General features: G+C 60.8%; 2 protein-coding genes across 6 annotated transcripts in view; one reads left to right on the top strand and one right to left on the bottom strand.

Annotated features, from left to right (window-relative positions):
* Window positions 1-317: 317 nt before the first annotated feature.
* Window positions 318-7,233, top strand: GALK1 (galactokinase 1). Its single transcript, XM_006045263.4, has 8 exons — window positions 318-574; window positions 1,307-1,496; window positions 1,932-2,051; window positions 2,239-2,374; window positions 2,484-2,665; window positions 6,591-6,741; window positions 6,824-6,986; window positions 7,087-7,233. Exons 1-8 carry the CDS (start codon window positions 410-412, stop codon window positions 7,156-7,158), a joined length of 1,179 nt encoding a protein of 392 aa, XP_006045325.3. The 5' UTR covers window positions 318-409; the 3' UTR covers window positions 7,159-7,233.
* A 111-nt stretch (window positions 7,234-7,344) lies between these two features.
* Window positions 7,345-16,624, bottom strand: part of ITGB4 (integrin subunit beta 4) — a 33,173-nt gene continuing 23,893 nt past the window's right edge. For 2 of the 5 annotated variants that reach the window (XM_044938584.2, XM_025279517.3), the window contains exons 28-41: window positions 16,321-16,478; window positions 15,800-15,980; window positions 15,534-15,671; window positions 12,831-13,013; window positions 12,610-12,741; window positions 10,787-10,975; window positions 10,122-10,358; window positions 9,824-9,982; window positions 9,311-9,460; window positions 8,595-8,783; window positions 8,350-8,505; window positions 8,102-8,266; window positions 7,898-8,005; window positions 7,345-7,778 (exon numbers count right to left, since the gene is read on the bottom strand). In XM_044938584.2, the coding sequence (XP_044794519.2) occupies window positions 7,639-7,778; window positions 7,898-8,005; window positions 8,102-8,266; window positions 8,350-8,505; window positions 8,595-8,783; window positions 9,311-9,460; window positions 9,824-9,982; window positions 10,122-10,358; window positions 10,787-10,975; window positions 12,610-12,741; window positions 12,831-13,013; window positions 15,534-15,671; window positions 15,800-15,980; window positions 16,321-16,478 (2,285 nt within the window). In that variant the 3' untranslated portion in view covers window positions 7,345-7,638. The remainder of the gene's footprint in view (window positions 7,779-7,897; window positions 8,006-8,101; window positions 8,267-8,349; window positions 8,506-8,594; window positions 8,784-9,310; window positions 9,461-9,823; window positions 9,983-10,121; window positions 10,359-10,786; window positions 10,976-12,609; window positions 12,742-12,830; window positions 13,014-15,533; window positions 15,672-15,799; window positions 15,981-16,320; window positions 16,479-16,624) is intronic. The other 3 variants (XM_025279518.3, XM_025279519.3, XM_025279521.3) reach the window with 3 other exon arrangements.

Genomic DNA, 16,624 nt, shown 5'->3' with positions numbered 1-16,624 from the left:
CCATCCTCTTAGAGATTCCTGATCAGGGGTTGGTGACCTCTGCAGGACTTTGGGACCTGGGAGAGCCCTTTGGGAGACCCAGGTGTGCTGGAGGCCAGCTCTGTAGCTCTGGCCGAGGTAGACGGCTGGGTGGATGGGTGTGACACAGAGGCCAAGGAAGGGCAGCTCAGATCTCCCGGTCCGGCCAATCCCCGCCGCGGTGGGCTCCCAGCGATCCTTCCCGAAGCCCGCCGCCAGCCCGCCCCCTCGCCCGCGGCCGGTGGATTGGGCCGGCGCGGCGGGCGGGGCGGGGCCGGTGCGGCCCGGTTTGGGGCGGCGCGAGCAGCTACTGTGAGCCGACGCCGCGCGGCCCCGCCCCAGCATCCCGCGCCTACCGGACTGCACCCGGCGGAGCTGCCGGGAGAGCGTCATGGCCGCTTCGGAGCAGCCCCAGGCCGGGGAGCTGCTGGCCAAGGCCCGGAGAGCCTTCCTGGAGGAGTTCGGAGCTGAGCCTGAGCTAGCCGTGTCGGCCCCGGGCCGCGTCAACCTCATCGGGGAACACACGGACTACAACCGGGGCCTGGTGCTGCCCATGGTGAGGGGCTGGGCGGGAGGCGCCCGCGTTCCCGTGCACCGTTGCGCGGGCCTCTCCGAACTTTCACTCCCGCCGCGTGTGGGGCCCGAGCACGTAGGGAGGCCCTCGGACGGGGCATTTCCCACATGGGGAGGCAGGAAGGCGGGAATCCTCTAGGAAGTAGGCTGTGGACCGCGGATCCTCGCCATCTCCCTCGCCAGGCTCCCTGGGAGCCTCCTCACGGTGTGGGGGAATGCGGAAGGGGGGTCGTAGGGGTAGATCCGGGCGAAGTAAAGCCCTAAGCTTCCTGGTCCAGCCCGTTCAATTCGCAGAGAAGGTTCAGAGACGGCTAGTGATCTGCCCAAGGTCACACAGGGGCGATTGGACTGCCTTAGCCTGGGGCCGTGTCCATCCCTCGGTGCAGCCTGGCAAATTCAGTGAGTACAGTGCCTCTGAGGTTGCCTCCCAATGGGGAAGCGCCAAAAGGAGTTCTGTTGTTTTTTTCCCTTTTGAACTCTCTCCCCCTTGCGTCACAGCCAGGAGCCCACGCTCAGGGCAGAGTTCAGGTCTGCACTCCCCAAGCACTGACCCTTCCCCTGGGGCAGGACTCAAGCCCCCCTAAGGCCTGATGAGCCGACCCCTCTTTCCTGGGACACTCCCCATTCCCTTCACCTGGAGCCTGGAGGTCAGCTGCCTGTCTGTCCCAGGCCCCCTGGTGTTGGGAGTTTTGCATACTTTTGTTTCTCCTGCCAGGCCCTGGAGCTTGTGACGGTGCTGGTGGGCAGCCCCCGCGCGGATGGGCTTGTTTCCCTCCTCACTACCTCTGAGGATGCTGATGAGCCCCGGCGGCTGCAGTTTCCTCTGCCCACAAGCCAGCGGCCACTGGAGCCTGGGACCCCTCACTGGGCCAACTATGTCAAGGGAGTGATTCAGCACTACCCAGGTATGGGGCCCCGGGCTGGGTCAGATTCCTGCCTCAGCCACAAAGCCCATTAGCTCATCTGATCCACTGCGGGGTAGGCGTGCAGAGTAGAGATTCCTCAATGGGCAGGTGAGGAGACTGATGCCCCCAGAGGTTCCAGAACTAGCCCTGGGTTGCCCATCCCACGATGGAGGAGCCAGGATTCAAACCCCAAAGTGTTGGTCTCCAGAGCCTTGAATCCTGAGAACTGGGAGACTGTCTCAGGACCCTCAGGGTGGGCGGCTTGAGGGCAGCAGACCCCTTGGCCCAGCAGGTTGGTGACCTCTGACAATTGAGACACATTCCCCCAGCAGCAGCTGCCTGGCAGTTGCCTCCCTTTGCACCAGAACGCATTCCCTTCTTGTGTTCATTCTCCCTGGTGGCCCGTCTTACCGTCATCCATTCTTTACCCTGCAGCTGCCCCCCTCCCTGGCTTCAGCGCAGTGGTGGTCAGCTCCGTGCCCCTGGGGGGTGGGCTGTCCAGCTCGGCGTCCCTGGAAGTGGCCACGTATACTTTCCTACAGCAGCTCTGCCCAGGTACCTCCCGGCCCCCAGCCCTCCTTCCCCGAGGTCCTGTGATCAGAGCTTCCTACCCCAACTGTGGCCTTGGCGGGGTAGGTGGGGAATCTCCCTGGAACGTCCGTGGAGCTACTGCTGCTCCCACCCGCCGACCCCTAGTGTCCCCTCCTGGGCCCCAGCCTCCCCACCTCGCCCTGTGCTGCAGACTCGGGGACAATAGCTGCCCGGGCCCAGGTGTGTCAGCGGGCCGAGCACAGCTTCGCAGGGGTGCCCTGTGGCATCATGGACCAGCTCATCGCACTGCTGGGGCAGAGAGGCCACGCGCTGCTCATTGACTGCAGGTCAGGGGCTCCCCTTGGGCCTCCCACCTCATAGGAGCTCCTGGATGGAGGCTGCGTGGCAAGCAGACGCCCGGCCTTGTCATTGCCCCCCTCTCCATCTCTGCCCCAGGTCCCTGGAGACAAGCCTGGTGCCACTGTCGGACCCCAAGCTGGCCGTGCTCATCACCAACTCCAACGTTCGCCACTCACTGGGCTCCAGCGAGTATCCCCTGCGGCGGCGCCAGTGTGAAGAGGTGGCCCGGGCGCTGGGCAAGGAGAGCCTTCGGGAGGTACAGCTGGAGGAGCTGGAGGGTGAGTGGAGGGTGAGGGCTGGCTGGGTACGCTCTGTCCTGGAGACTGCTGGGCACCCTGCTGGGGCTGCTGAGTGGGGTGGGGTGGGGTGGGGCTGGGTAGAGTGGGGCGGGGCCTCCTGAGCTGGCTAATGTAGGAATGCTTGATATCTCGATATCATTTCTTATAATCTAAGAATTTAATGTGCACTGTGGAAAATACAGAAAAGGACAAAGAAGAAAATAACAAGCGATAAGATAGCTCCCCAGAGATAGCCACTAAGCTTTTTTTTTGGCTGCACTGGGGCTTTGCTGATGTGGGCAGGCTTTCTCTTGTTCCAGTGAGCAGGGGCTACTTCCTGGTGATGTGCGGGCTTCTCTTGTGGAACACGGGCTCCAGGCACACGGGCTTCCGTAGTTGCAGCCCATGGGCTCAGTAGGCTCAACCCTGTGCAACTAAGCGCACAGGCTTGGTTGTTCCCTGGCATGTGGAATTTTCCCGAATCAGGGATAGAACCCGTGTCCCCTGCATTGCCAGGCGGATTCTTAACCGCTGGACCACCAGGGAAGTCCTACAATTAGCATTTTAATGTATTTCCTTTAGTGGTTTTCTGTACCTGTATTTTCTCTTTTAAAAATACTTAAAAAATTTTTTATTGAATTATGGTTGATTTACACTGTTGTGTTGGTTTCGTCATCTGTATTTTCAAAGTTGAGTAAATACAGTGTTGCTATCTGCCCTTTTATTGCCCTGAACTCTCTCAGAACACTTCCTATACCAGAAAAGGCCGGTCATCACCATGGCTCCCCACACCCCCCCTCCGACCCCAGAAGTTTACTCTTAAATGTACAATAGGTTCCAAAACAAGAGACACTTCATTGTAGCTGCAGGTGGCAACAGATGTTAATGGCAGGGAGTCCAGATGTTTAAACAGGAATGGAACTAAGAATCATCATTGCCTCAGGCACAAGGAACATTTTTTGGCCAGATTTTCTTAATTCCTCCTGGGGGCAGGGGGCCTTTCGACTTTGGCTTTTAGCTCCTCCTCCTGTTTGTGTTTGAATGCCTTATCTTCCTCGTCCCATCTCCTTGGCTTGCTTCTTGGGCTGCATCAGGGGCTGCTTCTTGCCACCTTTGAGGTCCCACATGGTGCCTGCCACCCCTTCCCCAGATCCTGCCACTGGAAGCAATTTTTTTTTTGGCTGCCTGGGGCCTTAGTTTCGGCCTGTGGAATCTTTGGTTGCAGCATGTGAGGTCTATTAATAGTTCCCTGGCCAGGGAACATTCATTGGTTCCAGGCCCCCTGCATTGTGAGCAGGAGTCTTAGCCACTAGACCACCAGGGAAGTCCCCATCAACATGGCTTTTTAAAGGTACTGTAGCATTTCAGCATATAGGTGTCAATTTACTTAACCAGTTTCTGATAATCACATCTAACACCACGAGGGATGTTTTTATACATAATTCTTTCTCTGCGTTTTCCTCCTATTTTCTCAGGATTAGATTGTTTGGAGTAGGATCACAGGATCAAAAGATAACATGTATTTTTAAGTTTCCAGATATACATGGCCAGGAAGGTAGTCTGTTGAACAGTTTAAAGGTCATGTAAACATTAACTCATTGAATTCTCTCACAAGTCTGTAGGACAGATATTACACTCATCTTTAAAAAGTCTTTATCTATTTATTATTTTTGACCGCCCTGGGTCTCTGTTGCTTTGCATGAGCTTTCTCTAGTTGCGGCGACTCTTGGGGCTGCGGGGACTCTTGGGACTCTGCGGGGCTGCTCTTGGTTGCCGTGCTCAGGCTTCTCACTGAGGTGGTTCTAGGCACAAGTGCTTCGGCAGTTGCAGCTCCTGGGCTCCGTAGCTTGGGCTCAGTAACTGGAGCATGGGCTCAGTTTCTCCACAGCACATGGGATGCTTCCAGACCAGGAATCAAACCCTGGCCCCAGCACTGGCAGGCGGAGTCTCATCCGCTGCACCATCAGGGGAGTCCCTTTTTTTGTGATGGGATGTACAGTGAGTGGCAGGGCTAAGACTTTATCCCAGGCAGATCAGCTCATCCTCCTACCTTCGGGGCCAGGCTGCTGGCCTTAGGAGCTGCCCTCCCTGGCAGCGTGGGGCCCATTTCAGGGACCATCTTGTCCTTCTTGGTGAACCGTCACCTTTAGGCCACCTGCTCTGTGCAGGTCACGGTGGTTGAGCTTTTTGCCCTTGAGCACTTGTGCCGTTTCTCCCCTCCTCCTCGGCCCTTCCATTCGCCCCCTACGCCCCAGCCCTGGAGGCTTCCATCTCCCTCAGGAACCGTGCTTCTCTCTGCCTGCCTTTCTGTCCTCCACCTGCTCCCCACCTGCTTTTAAACATGCCCAGTCTTCTAACATCCTCAAATGGAGTCTCCTTCCTATGCCAGTCCTCTGGGAAGGGTCCCCGATGTTCACAACCCCCATTTTCTCCTCTGTGTGCATGCTGAGTCACTTAAGTCATGTCCGACTCTTTGCGACCCCATGAACTGTAGCCCACCAGGCTCCTCTGTCCATGGGATTCTCCAGGCAAGAATACTGGAGTGGGTTGCCATTTCCTCCTCCAGGGGATCTCTCAGACCCAGGAATCAAACCCTCGTCTCCTGCATTGGCAGGCGGGTTCTTTACCACTCATGCCACCTGGAAAGCCCTTTCTCCTCTCTACTCATTTCTGAATCCTCTGAATCCAGCAGCCGGTCTCCCATGCCACCTTGTTTGACAGCTCTCCCGGGGGCTCCCCGCAGAAACCTGGGGGCTGCCCTCTCCGCCCCCTCAGTGCTGGATCTGCTTGGTCAGAGCCCTGTACCTCCTCCTGGGCCTGCCCCAGGCTTTGTCCCCAGCTCAACTCCAGCCACCACTGCCTCACTGAAGACTCAGATGGGAGTCCGACCCCCCATTCCCACCTGGGGTCCTGGAGCCTTCACCTGGCCCTGGCGGAACTCATCCTTCTCCTGGGCACCTCTCCTCTGACTTCGCATTGTTTGTTATTTCCTCACCCTTGTCACTCCTGTTTGAAACTTCAGAGTCACCCCTGAGTGCTTCCTGGCCCCCTGCCCCCTCGGGTCTCTGACCTGTTCCTCTTCCTCCCCTTCCTCCCCACATGGGGCCCCTCCTGGTCTCTGACGTTTAACAGCCGCCATCTGGTCTCCTGGCACCTACCTCTCCCAGCGGGGCCCCTGCCCAGGGCAGTCACTTTTGTCAACTAGAGCTCAGCTCTGTCCCTCCCCAGCTCCAGAATCTCACTGGCACCTGGAATTAAGTTGCGAAGTCTCCTCGGTGTTCAGGGCTGCCCTTAGTGACTCGGCTGGCTGTGCCTGCTTCAGCGTTAGCCAGTTGGACAGCCTGCTGGTTCCCTGGGGTGTCCCAGGCAGGCCTGCACTGTACCCCAGTTCTGGATTCCTGGCCCTTGGAGGTTTCACTGTTAGTCCAGCAAAAACACCAGCAGGACTTGTCCTTTCTGTTCTGTCTTGGCCTCTGGAAGGCAGCAGTGTCCCATTCGCCAGGGAAGCAGAGTATGGGGCTCAAACTGCTGTTTATTGAGTACCCACCGTGTGCCAGGCACACTGGGAGCTCTGCATGTGTCTGCCTCACTGAGTTCTCCCCACATCCCAAATGAGGTGGGTCATGCCCCCTTTTTTGGCCACACTGCCCAGCATGTGGGATCTTAGTTCCCCAACCAGGGACTGAACCCATGCTCCCTACAGTGGAAGCTTGCAGGGGGTCTTAACCACTAGACCCCCAGGGACGTCCTGGGTACCCCCTTTTATAATCAAGGAGGCGAGGTCTGAAACCTTGCTCCCCAACCCGAGGTTCTACCCACAGCTTCATTAGAACCAGAGTGGAGATGCCCCGGGGCCAGTGGCCTGGAGTCCACAGGGGCCCAGAGGCCGTGGGTGGCGGGTCTGCTGAGCCCCTTTCCTCCCCAGCTGGCCGGGACCTGATGAGCACGGAGGCCTTCCGGCGGGCGCGGCACGTGGTGGGCGAGATCCAGCGCACGGCCCAGGCGGCGGCCGCCCTGTGCCGCGGCGACTACAGAGCCTTCGGCCGCCTCATGGTGGAGAGCCACCACTCGCTCAGGTGAGGCCCCTGGGTGCCTGACACCCCGCAAGCACATGTGTTGCAGCTGGGGCCGGCTCCAGGCTCCGTATTCTCTCTGCAGAGATGACTATGAGGTGAGCTGCCCGGAGCTGGATCAGCTGGTGGAGGCCGCGCTCTCTGCTCCTGGGGTTTACGGCAGCCGCATGACGGGCGGTGGCTTCGGGGGCTGCACGGTGACCCTGCTGGAGGCCTCTGCCGCTCCTCGGGTGATGCAGCACATCCAGGTTGGCAGTGCTGGAGTCGGGGTGGGGAGGGGAGGGCGGGGGAGCAGGAGAGATGGGCTCCTAGGGCACCCCTGAGCTCAGACCCCCCATCCCCCGACAGGAGCAGTACCACGGGACCGCCACCTTCTACCTCTCCCAGGCGGCTGATGGAGCCAAGGTGCTGTGCTTCTGAGGCCCTCTTGGGACAGCACGCGGTGGGCCTCCCCTCCTGTCTGGGTGCTCAATAAACTTGTATCTCTGACTCTGATGCCCGCCTGCCTCAAGAGGTGGATGTGTGCTGGGGCATCAGAAAAGGGGTGTGTGAGAACTGCTCCCTGCTCTGGACGGGGCCTAGAAACATGGTCAGGGCAGAGCCAAGCAGTAGCGAAATCTTTATTATAGCAGAACAAAGCCAGGCCCTTGTCATGCTGGGTCCAGCTCTTTGGTTACACAGGGGCTGGGGCCTGGGGCAGGGGGGCAGCCAGAAGGGCCTTCTGGGACCTCTGCCCCCTCCACACTGTCCAGAGGACACTGAGCCCCTGTGCTGTGGCCAGAGGCAGTGGCCTTGTGATCAGCATGCGGCTGGGGTGGGCCACCAGGGGTCCAAGGATGGAGTAGCTGAGGCAGCGCATGGGGAGGGGGTGGGGCAGGGTGTGTGTGTTGAGGGGGGCGCTCAGGTCTGGAAGAACTGTTGGTCCACGTGGGTGCTGAGGGTCCCACTGGTGGTCAGAGTCCGGCTCACAAACTCCTGTGTCACATGCCGGGTGAGGGAGCCACTTGCTTCCAGGTGCTGGGAGCCCAGGGTCAGTCCATCTGCAGGGGAAGAAGTGTTGAAGGACCCACCCCTGGGTCCTGACCGCCTCCCCCCACCCCTTCCTCTGTTAGCTCTGTGTTTCCTGGGGAGAGCCAGGAGCCCCCACCAGGCAACTCACCCAGTAGGAAAGGCTCAGTGGTGCTGGAGTGGGTGGTGATGCTGCTGTATTCCCCTGACGCTGGGTGCTGGAAGAGCCCCAAGTGGCTGCCCAGCTGTGGAAAGGGTCCTGGAGAGGGTGGGTGGGGGCGCAGTTAGAGGACGGTGCCAGGAGAAGGCGTGGCCAGAGAAGGGGCGGGGCTGGGGAAGGGGCAAAGAAGCCTGCCTCCATCCTGGGACTCGATGGTGATGATTCCCTCGCGCTCTGGCCCGAAGCCTTGGGTGGTCTTGGCCTGCACCTTGAACTTGTAGGGCACGTTCTCGCTGAGGCCGGGCACGGTCAGCCGGCTCTCGGGGCTGTCGCCGTCAACCAGGAACGTGGTGGCTGGCTCTGGGCAGGAAAGATGCCTTTCAGCCTCTGCGGCTCCCTCTCCACCCCTTCTCCCCCGCCCCCCAACCCGGGGTGGGCAGCACCTCCTCCATGGGCCATCTCACACGTCACCAGGTAGCCCAGAATGTCGCCATCCGGCCTGCGGGGCCGCTCCCAACTCAACTGCAGCGAGTCGGGGCTCAGGGCAGTGAACACCAGCGGGCCCGGGGCGCTGGGTGTGCTCAAAGTGAAGGCGGAGCCTGGGGGCAGCAGAGGAAGCTTGTCAGGGGACAGGTGGGTATCTGAGGGCCAGGTGGGGGCACCTGTGGGGGTGGGGGTGGCAACTCACCCGGCAGGGGGCAGAGCGGGCTCTGCGGGTGCACCTGTGACTCAATAGTGATGACACCCTCACGCTCCGGGCCCCAGCCCTCCTGGCTCTGGGCCCGCACACGGAACACGTAGGAGTGGTTGGGCAGGAGGTCCTCCACCACCACCGAGGTCTGGCTGGGGTTGGGGATGTTGAGGCGATACAGCTCACCTGGGTGGGGGACGGAGGCAGACAGTGGAGCAGCCTCATTCCTCATCCCTAGCCCCTGGCCTGATCTCGCCCCTCCCCTAGGCCGCAGCCCAGACCTGGTCCTAGCCCAGACAGGACCAGCTGTGGTTGGGGTACAGGTCGGGGCGGCCTTGTGTGGTGTGGCTGGTGGTTCAGGTTGTGCACTATACAGGGAGTGGAATCTGAAATCCCATCTGTGTATGATGGCTGTTTATGGGCCCAGGTCATGCCTGCCCAGAGAAGGGCCACTTCTCATAGCCCAGCAGAGAGGCCCTGGGTCCCTAAGCAAAACCTCGCAGGGGAAGTGATCAGGAGAGAGGCCCAGGGAGATGAGTGAGGACGCAGTGGAAGAGGGGACGCAGTGAAGGGGACACTGGGGGACTCAGAAGGGAAAGGCCCTCTCAGAGAGGCAGGGGGTGGCAGTGGGGGGCATCAGTGGTCAAGCGGCTCGGCTGGGCTCCAGACAGCCCGAGCCCCTGTATGTCAGCCCACCAGCAGCCAGGCCTCACCGCCGTTCAGCAGCTGGTACTCCACACTGTAGCCCTGCAGCGCACGCTCACACTGCGGCTCCTGCCAGCTCACTTTCAGAGACGTGGGTCCAAGGGCGGAGAACACCAGGCGGGTGGGTGTGTTGGGCACACCTGCAGCCAAGCGGGAGCCTGCAGATAGGGGGGTGCCGCAGTCAGCCCACGGCGGGGTTATCTGGGCAGTAGTCCCTGGTTCTCAGCTGCACCTCCCTGACTGCTGGTTGGGCAGCCCACTCAGCCCTACAGCACCCTCTCTAGGCCGCCCAGCGCCTCCCCACCGCACTCAGGGTGAGTGCGGGCTCTGCTTGAGTGGCCGGCCCCCCACCCTCCTCAGCTGGCCCCAGCCCAGCACCCCGGGAGGACAGGCCGCTTTAGGCACCAGCGTGGATGTGGATGGAATGGAGGGTGAGAAGGCGCGGGCAGTGCTGATGGTGGGTGGATGGTGACATGGAGCGGGACGGCCATGGAGACGCAGGACTGCCACCTCTGTACTACCTGAGCCCCAAGAGGGCGCTGCTGGCTGCCCAGCCAGGATTATAGAGTCTCTCGAGTCCCCGGAGCGGGGGGCTCCCTTCATCTGAGCCCGACTCCGGGACCCCAGGGCCCAGGACAGCGGAAGCCTGCTCCTCCCGTGTTCCCAAATGGGAGGGAGGCCTAGGGCAGGACAAAACACAAGTGAGCCGGGGCGGGGCGGGTGTGCGTGTTGGGCGGAGGGCAACAGCCCCCGCCCCGCCTCCAGGAGCTGGAAGAGAGGAACGATTGGCCGGAGGGCCGGGGAGGAGGCGGCACTCACCCTGGGAGGAGAGGGAGGTGAGGGTGGAGTAGTCCCTGGGCAGCGTGGCCGAGCGCGAGTGCTCCGTGCGGGTCAGCGAGTGGTAGTCCCGCGTGAGGGTGGACGAGGTGCTCAGCACGCGGTGGGACAGCTGCGGGCTCAGGTGGGCGCCGTGGGCCGCGGTGCTCACGGTCATCCTGTGCAGGGAGTTGGCGCTGCCCGGGAAGGCAAAGTCCATCCGCCCGTTCACCAGGTGCTCTGCGGGGACAGGGCAGGGTCACTCCCACAGGCCCGGCCGCAGACCCCGGAGCCCCGAGGGGCGGGCTGCTGCAGCCCTGGGAGTTCCGGGGGTTACCTACCTACCTACTTTCACGGGGCCCCCCTGGCATCAAAACACCCAGCCTCCCTCTGCCCACCAGGGACAGAGGCCCCTGGAGGAGTCCACGGCCCACCCCCCTCCCCAACCCCCGCAGGCTTCTGGAACACAGGTCCCGTGGCCTGGCAGGAGACCCCCAAGGACCCGACCTCCGCCGGGGCCTCGCAGCCCCAGCAGTCGGCCCCGCCCTGAGGAGAGCCCACACGCCTGCCCTGGGGTCCCCTGGCTCTGGGGTCACCGGGCAAGGCAGCCTGGCCGCGGTGTGCTCTGGCTGGAGCCGAGGTGGGTGCGGGTGGGGGCGTGCCGTCACCTCCCTCCCCGCCGGCGCCCCGCGTGCCCCCATCGGCCCCATCGGCGGCGCCGTCTGCTGGGGGCCCGGAGTCGGAGGAGCGCCGGCTGCCGGCGGACAGGCGCGGGATGAGCTCCGGGGGCAGCCGCCACGTGACGCGCCTCAGGTCCAGCTCCTCCCCCAGCAGGGGCTCGAACTTCCAGCCGCAGCCTTAGGAACAACGAAGGGCCGCGTTGGCACCGCCAGGGGGCGCCAGGGGCGCGGAGAAGCCGGTGGTCCCCCGGCACATGCGATCTGGGTGTGCGGCGGCGGGGGAACCCGGCGGCAGGCGGGACCCTCAGCCCGGAGGTGTTATAGGGCGGCTTGGGCCGCAGCTGGCGAGGGAAGACCCCCTGGACCAGAGCCCTGGCTCTGCCGCGAGCCGTGAGGCCTCTGCTCTGAGCCTGCTTCCCGTCTGGATGAGGGAGGGAGTGATGTCTCCCCGGCCTGCCTCCCGGGAACTCCCCAGTGAGTTCCAGCAGCCGGAGTAGATCTGTGTAGTGCCGACAAGCCGAGGAACCTGATTCATACCAGCTGCTCTCTACCCCAGACCCTCAAAACCCTCAAGACCCCTGAACCCTAGCTTGACTCCATGGAAGCCTGATGTAGGTAAGGAAGGAAGAAAATACAAATCCTGGGGCTTCCCTGGTGGCTCAATGGTAAAGAATCTATCTGCCAATGCGGGAAAAACAGGTTTGACCCCTGGTCTGTGACTGAACCGAACTGAACCGGGAAGATCCCACATGTCGCGGAGTAACTAAGCCTACAGGTCAGAACTACCGAGCCTGTGCTCTAGAGCCCGGGAGTTGGAACTACTAAGCCCTAGAGCCCATCTTGCTCCACAGTAAGAGGAGCCACCACGATGAGAAGCCTGCATAGCAATGAAGACCCAGCACAGCCAAAAATAAATTATATAAAAAGGAAATACAAATCCTGGTGGATTTTCACTCAGCCTAGTATGATTGGTATCCCATTTCACAGATCAGAAAACCGAGGCAGAGAATGTACGCGATTCATCTGAATTCCCACAGTGGTGGCTTAGTCACTAAGTCCTGTCCGACTCTTGCCCCATGGACCCCATGGACTGTGGCCTCCCAGGCTCCTCTGTCCATGGGATTCTCCAGGCCAGAATACTGAAGTGGATTGCCATTTCCTTCTCCAGGGGATCTTTCCAACCCAGGAATTGAACCCAGGTCTCCTGCACTGCAGGCAGACTCTTTACCAACTGAGCTACAAGGGAAGCCATCCCACAGTGAAGCCAGAGCTAAAACAGACCCCAGGAGTCCCAGTCGAGGGCTCTTTGCATCACAATGTACAGGAATCCAAGAGGGAAGTGGAGCAGGGCCAGTGCAAGGAGCACTGCTCTGGGGGCCCCCAAGCCAGTGGCTATTCTGGGGCTCCTGGACCAGGCTTGCCTCCTTCGCCTGTAGCCCTGTCCCTGGGAGGTGTCTTGGGTGTCCTGACTCCATGGCACAGCTGGTGAGCTGGTGAGCCTTCCACTCTCACAACTGTTTCCAGTCTCATGTGCACGAGCCCGTGTGCATGTGCCCCAAGCCCATGTCTGTCTGTCTGTCCTCACACAGAGACGTGCACACCAGTCCTATGAGCCACGTCCACTTTGTCCCTTCTGTACCCAGAGCCAGAATGGTGCCTGTCAAATCGTTGATTTTGCAGAGAGGGGACTTTCAGTCTTGATCTTCATGCCCAGTGGTCACTGGCCCCTTTGCTGTCTCTGGACACCAGCGACAGCCCCACCCTCTACCCAGGATCCCCACCATCCTCGCCGGGATCCCCGGCCCACTCACCGGTGTCATCAGAGACGCTGGGCCTCTGGCTGCCGGCTGGAGAGCGGAGCACATCATCGCTGTACATGAGGAAGCTCTCGTAGTCCTCCCCACTCTGGGCGTCCACGATGGGGATGTCAGGGATGATGGGGACTGCGGGGTGGGGGGAGGGGTGAGCCAGGGCCCGACCTCGGGCCCCTGCCCGCCCCTGTCTGCCCTGTGCCTCCCTGCCCCCTGCTCACTGGACATGGGTCGCTTGGGCTGGGTGGCCAGGTTGATGATGGCCTCCCGCTCAGGCCCCCAGCCTGCCCCGTTGCGAGCCTTGACCGTGTAGCGGTATGGCTGGGACTCGCGCAGGTTCTCGATGAGCAGCGTCCGCTTCTTGGGGCTGTCCACCAGCACCTTCTTCATGGGCCCGATGGGTCCTGGGGCAGGGAGAGTGCCTCAGAGGGATCGTCCAGCTTCTGGCCTGGTCCTGGTCTCGGATGCCCCAGGACCGTCGCGCGGCCCCTGAACTGCACCCAGGAGTGGGGGGAACAAGGCAGGGAGCGAGCAACGGTTGATGCCCAGCCACGGGCCAAGCCCTGAGAACCTGGGTGTGACTGGCTTAGAGAAGTGTCACTAGGGCTCCACGGGGTTCCTCGCTAAGTTGAGTGGCAGAGACACACTAGACTCAAGTCACCTTGAGTGTCACCTTGACCCATTGGTAAAGGTCCTACGTTCACGTGCGTCTGTGCGAGTCTGGCTCCAGAGCCAAGAGTGCCCTCACCACCTGTGCCTCACCGTCCCCAACCAAACCCCAAATGCTCGGTTGGGAAATCCAAAGTGGAAACATTGGGGACTTCCCTGGTGGCCCAGGGGCTAAGACTTTGCTCTCCCAATGCAGGGGACCCGGGTTCAATCCTTGGTCCAAGAACTAGATCCCACACGTTGTTGCTGAGCACCCAAGTTGTGTCTAAGTCTTTTGCGACCCCATGGACTGTAGCCCTCGAGGCTCTTCTGTCCATGGGATTTCCCAGGCAAGAAAACGGGTGTGGGTTGCCATTTCCTCCTCCAGGAGATCTTCCCGACCCAGGGACTGAACCCAGATCTCCCGCATTGGCAGGTGGATTCTCTACCGCTGAGCCACCAGGGAAGCCCCAGATCCCACAGGCCACAACTGAAAAGATCCCGTGCACCACGATAAAGACTGATCACCCCGCATGCCCCCATGAAGACCCGGCACAACCAAAACAATAAATAAAAAATATTTTAAAAGTGGAGACATTCAGACACTCGCCAAGGCTGCCCTGGCCACCTGGGCAAGGACGGGAGGAGAGAGGCAGGCCTGACCCTGCAGCAGAGGACAGGCCAAGGCCTGCATGAGCTGAGTGTGCCAGGGTGGGATGGAGGTTGCACAAGAGTCAGTTAGCCGGGAGCAGAGGTGAGGCAGCTCCCCCACACCCAGAAGGGAGGACACACAGCCCTGGGAGCGGGGAGGAAGAGACCCCAGGCTGCTCTGAGTGAGTTGCTGTGCCTAGGGGCCCCGACCTGACAACATGGGGCCCTCTGGGTGATCAGAAGAGATCGCAGGGTCCGAGGGGTCCAAGGGAGGGCTCTCGGGGAAAACCCCACTTGCAAAGCTCGATGCTCTCTGATAAAAGAATGGCTGTGCTCCAAGAACTGGCTGATGTTGGACTGTCTGCCTGGGGGAGGTCTCTGAGTGCTGAGGTGGGGTCCACCCTGTCGCATCTGTCTGCCAGGGGGAGAAGGGAAGGGGACCACCCCAAAGGGCTGATGCCCTTTGGTCAGGAGGGCTTCCTTACATGTTTGTGAGGCAAGAGCTAAGAGTGTGGGCCGAAACCATCAGTCACGCCTGGTTAAGATTAAAGGCCAGGCCAGAAAAGACTTCCTGACAGTGGTCCAGGGGTGGACCAGGAGTCGCCAACAGAAGGAGCCAAGGTATGACGCAGTGGCTGAAAAGGTTGTGCTTGGTCGGCCAGGCGAACAGAGCAAGGAGCCTGAGGCCCAGAACAATCCTGCTGCCCTCTGCCCTGTTGGGATACCTGGGAGTGCTAAGCCTGACCCACTTTAGGGTTCACAGGTTGTATCTGGGGGTGGGAAGCTCTCCATCCCTGGGATGGACTCAACAGGTGACTATGCAGAGAGGAGGGCCCTGCACCAGGCAAGAGCGGGGGACTGAGTTCCCTTGAAAAGTTTTCCATCCTGACAAGTGCAGGGGTCAGCTCTCCCTTCCAGGACGGGAGAAAAATAAAGAGTTCTGCCAGGTGCTCTGATAACATGTTGCATGAAATGTACTAGAAAAATTGTTTGAAGTTCAGGGAGTCCTCTGCTTTTTATTTGCTAAATATATCTACCCTGGCCTGAAGGGACCCGTGTAGAATTGAGCCACTCTCGTTGACCTGCGTGGGCTGGCACTCTGGACCTGTGACCCCATTGCACACACATAACCTCAGGCCTTCCATCCTCACCTGCCCTGGGAGCTTCTGGGCTCTGCTTTGGAATGCAACTAACTCAGCCCAAGTTCAGTTCAGTTCAGTTCAGTCGCTGAGTCGTGTCTGACTCTTTGCGACCCCATGAATCGCAGCACGCCAGGCCTCCCTGTCCATCACCAACTCCCAGAGTTCACTCAGACTCACGTCCATCGAGTCAGTGATGCCATCCAGCCATCTCATCCTCTGTCGTCCCCTTCTCCTCCTGCCCCCAATCCCTCCCAGCATCAGAGTCTTTTCCAATGAGTCAACTCTTTGTATGAGGTGGCCAAAGAACTGGAGTTTCAGCTTTAGCATCATTCCTTCCAAAGAAATCCCAAACCTGACCACAAACCTAACAATGCCCCCAGGCAACCAGAGTGGGGGCTCATCCACTGACCTGGACTCCATGACCTCCTCCCATTCTCCACCCCCTTCCCTCCCTGGGGGCAGAAGATGAGGGCGGGTCCTTACGGTTGTCCTCATTGACCAGGCCGTAGCAGACCTCGTAGGCTGTGATCTCGCCGTTGGTCTCAGCCGGCTCGGCCCAGCTCAGCTGGGTCACGGTGGAGGAGACGACGTTGAAGGCCAGACGCCCGGGCTCGCTGGGCACTGGGTGGGGCAGAGGGGGTGCAGGAAGAGTGCTGTCAACAGCGGACAAGAGGGCAGAGTTCTGGGCGAGGCCAGGGCTGGGCAGGCTGGCATCAGGGTGGCCAGGGATGGATGTGGTGAGGCCTCACCTTCCTGGTGGGTGCGACAGGACACCGGGGAGCTGTAGGGGCCCTCGCCCTGCGCCCCGTAGGCGCACACCTTCATCTCGTAGTCACAATATGGGTACAGGTTGGTGAGCTCCACTGAGGGCACCTTGCTGTCAAGCAGGTGGGCTTCAGACTCGGAGTCACCCTGGATCCAATATTTCACCTGTGCCCAGGGTGGGGGTGGTCAGCGGGGAGCAGCTGACAGAGCCCACCGTCCCTCCGCTGAGCCCTGCCCTTACAGTCCGGTGGGCACACAGAAGTGGAGGGATTGAGTGCCCTGCCAGGCGCATGCAGCAGGGCTGGCATAGGGCACAGGTGTTTCCGGGTTCTGGGGGCCACATTCCAGGGACTTCTTCCTCCCTCAGGGGCCGATGGGGGTTCCCCACCCACTGAGGCCAAGCACGCCCTCTCCTCTCCCTGGGGCCCTCTCTGGCCTCGGCAGGCCCACCTCTGCAGCATATGCCCGGCCTCCCATCCACCTCCCTTGTCGCCCCCCACCTTACCCGGTACCCTGTCGGCTTGCCAGGAGGAGGCAGCCAGTTGAAGTGGATCTTCCGGGACCCAGCAGCCTTGGCATTGGGGTTCTGTGGGGCACCCAGGTCACCCCGGGGCAGTGGGGGTGATGACACAGTCTGGTTCATTACATTCCGGTCCAGCTCGTCTGCAGGGGGTCAAGCCGGGGCAAGGCAGTCAGCAGAGACTCCTCTCTGGCTTGAGGGGACAGGAACCCATCTGCACCACCAGGGGGCACCAGATGCCCAGTTAAACACCAAGACTCCTTCCCCCTCACATCACATCAGACGTACG

Source organism: Bubalus bubalis, chromosome 3 (assembly GCF_019923935.1).
Source record: "Bubalus bubalis isolate 160015118507 breed Murrah chromosome 3, NDDB_SH_1, whole genome shotgun sequence".
NCBI classification, from domain to species: Eukaryota; Metazoa; Chordata; class Mammalia; order Artiodactyla; family Bovidae; genus Bubalus; species Bubalus bubalis.
Note: the sequence above shows the minus strand (reverse complement) of the source record. Positions and strands in the feature narration are given on the sequence as shown.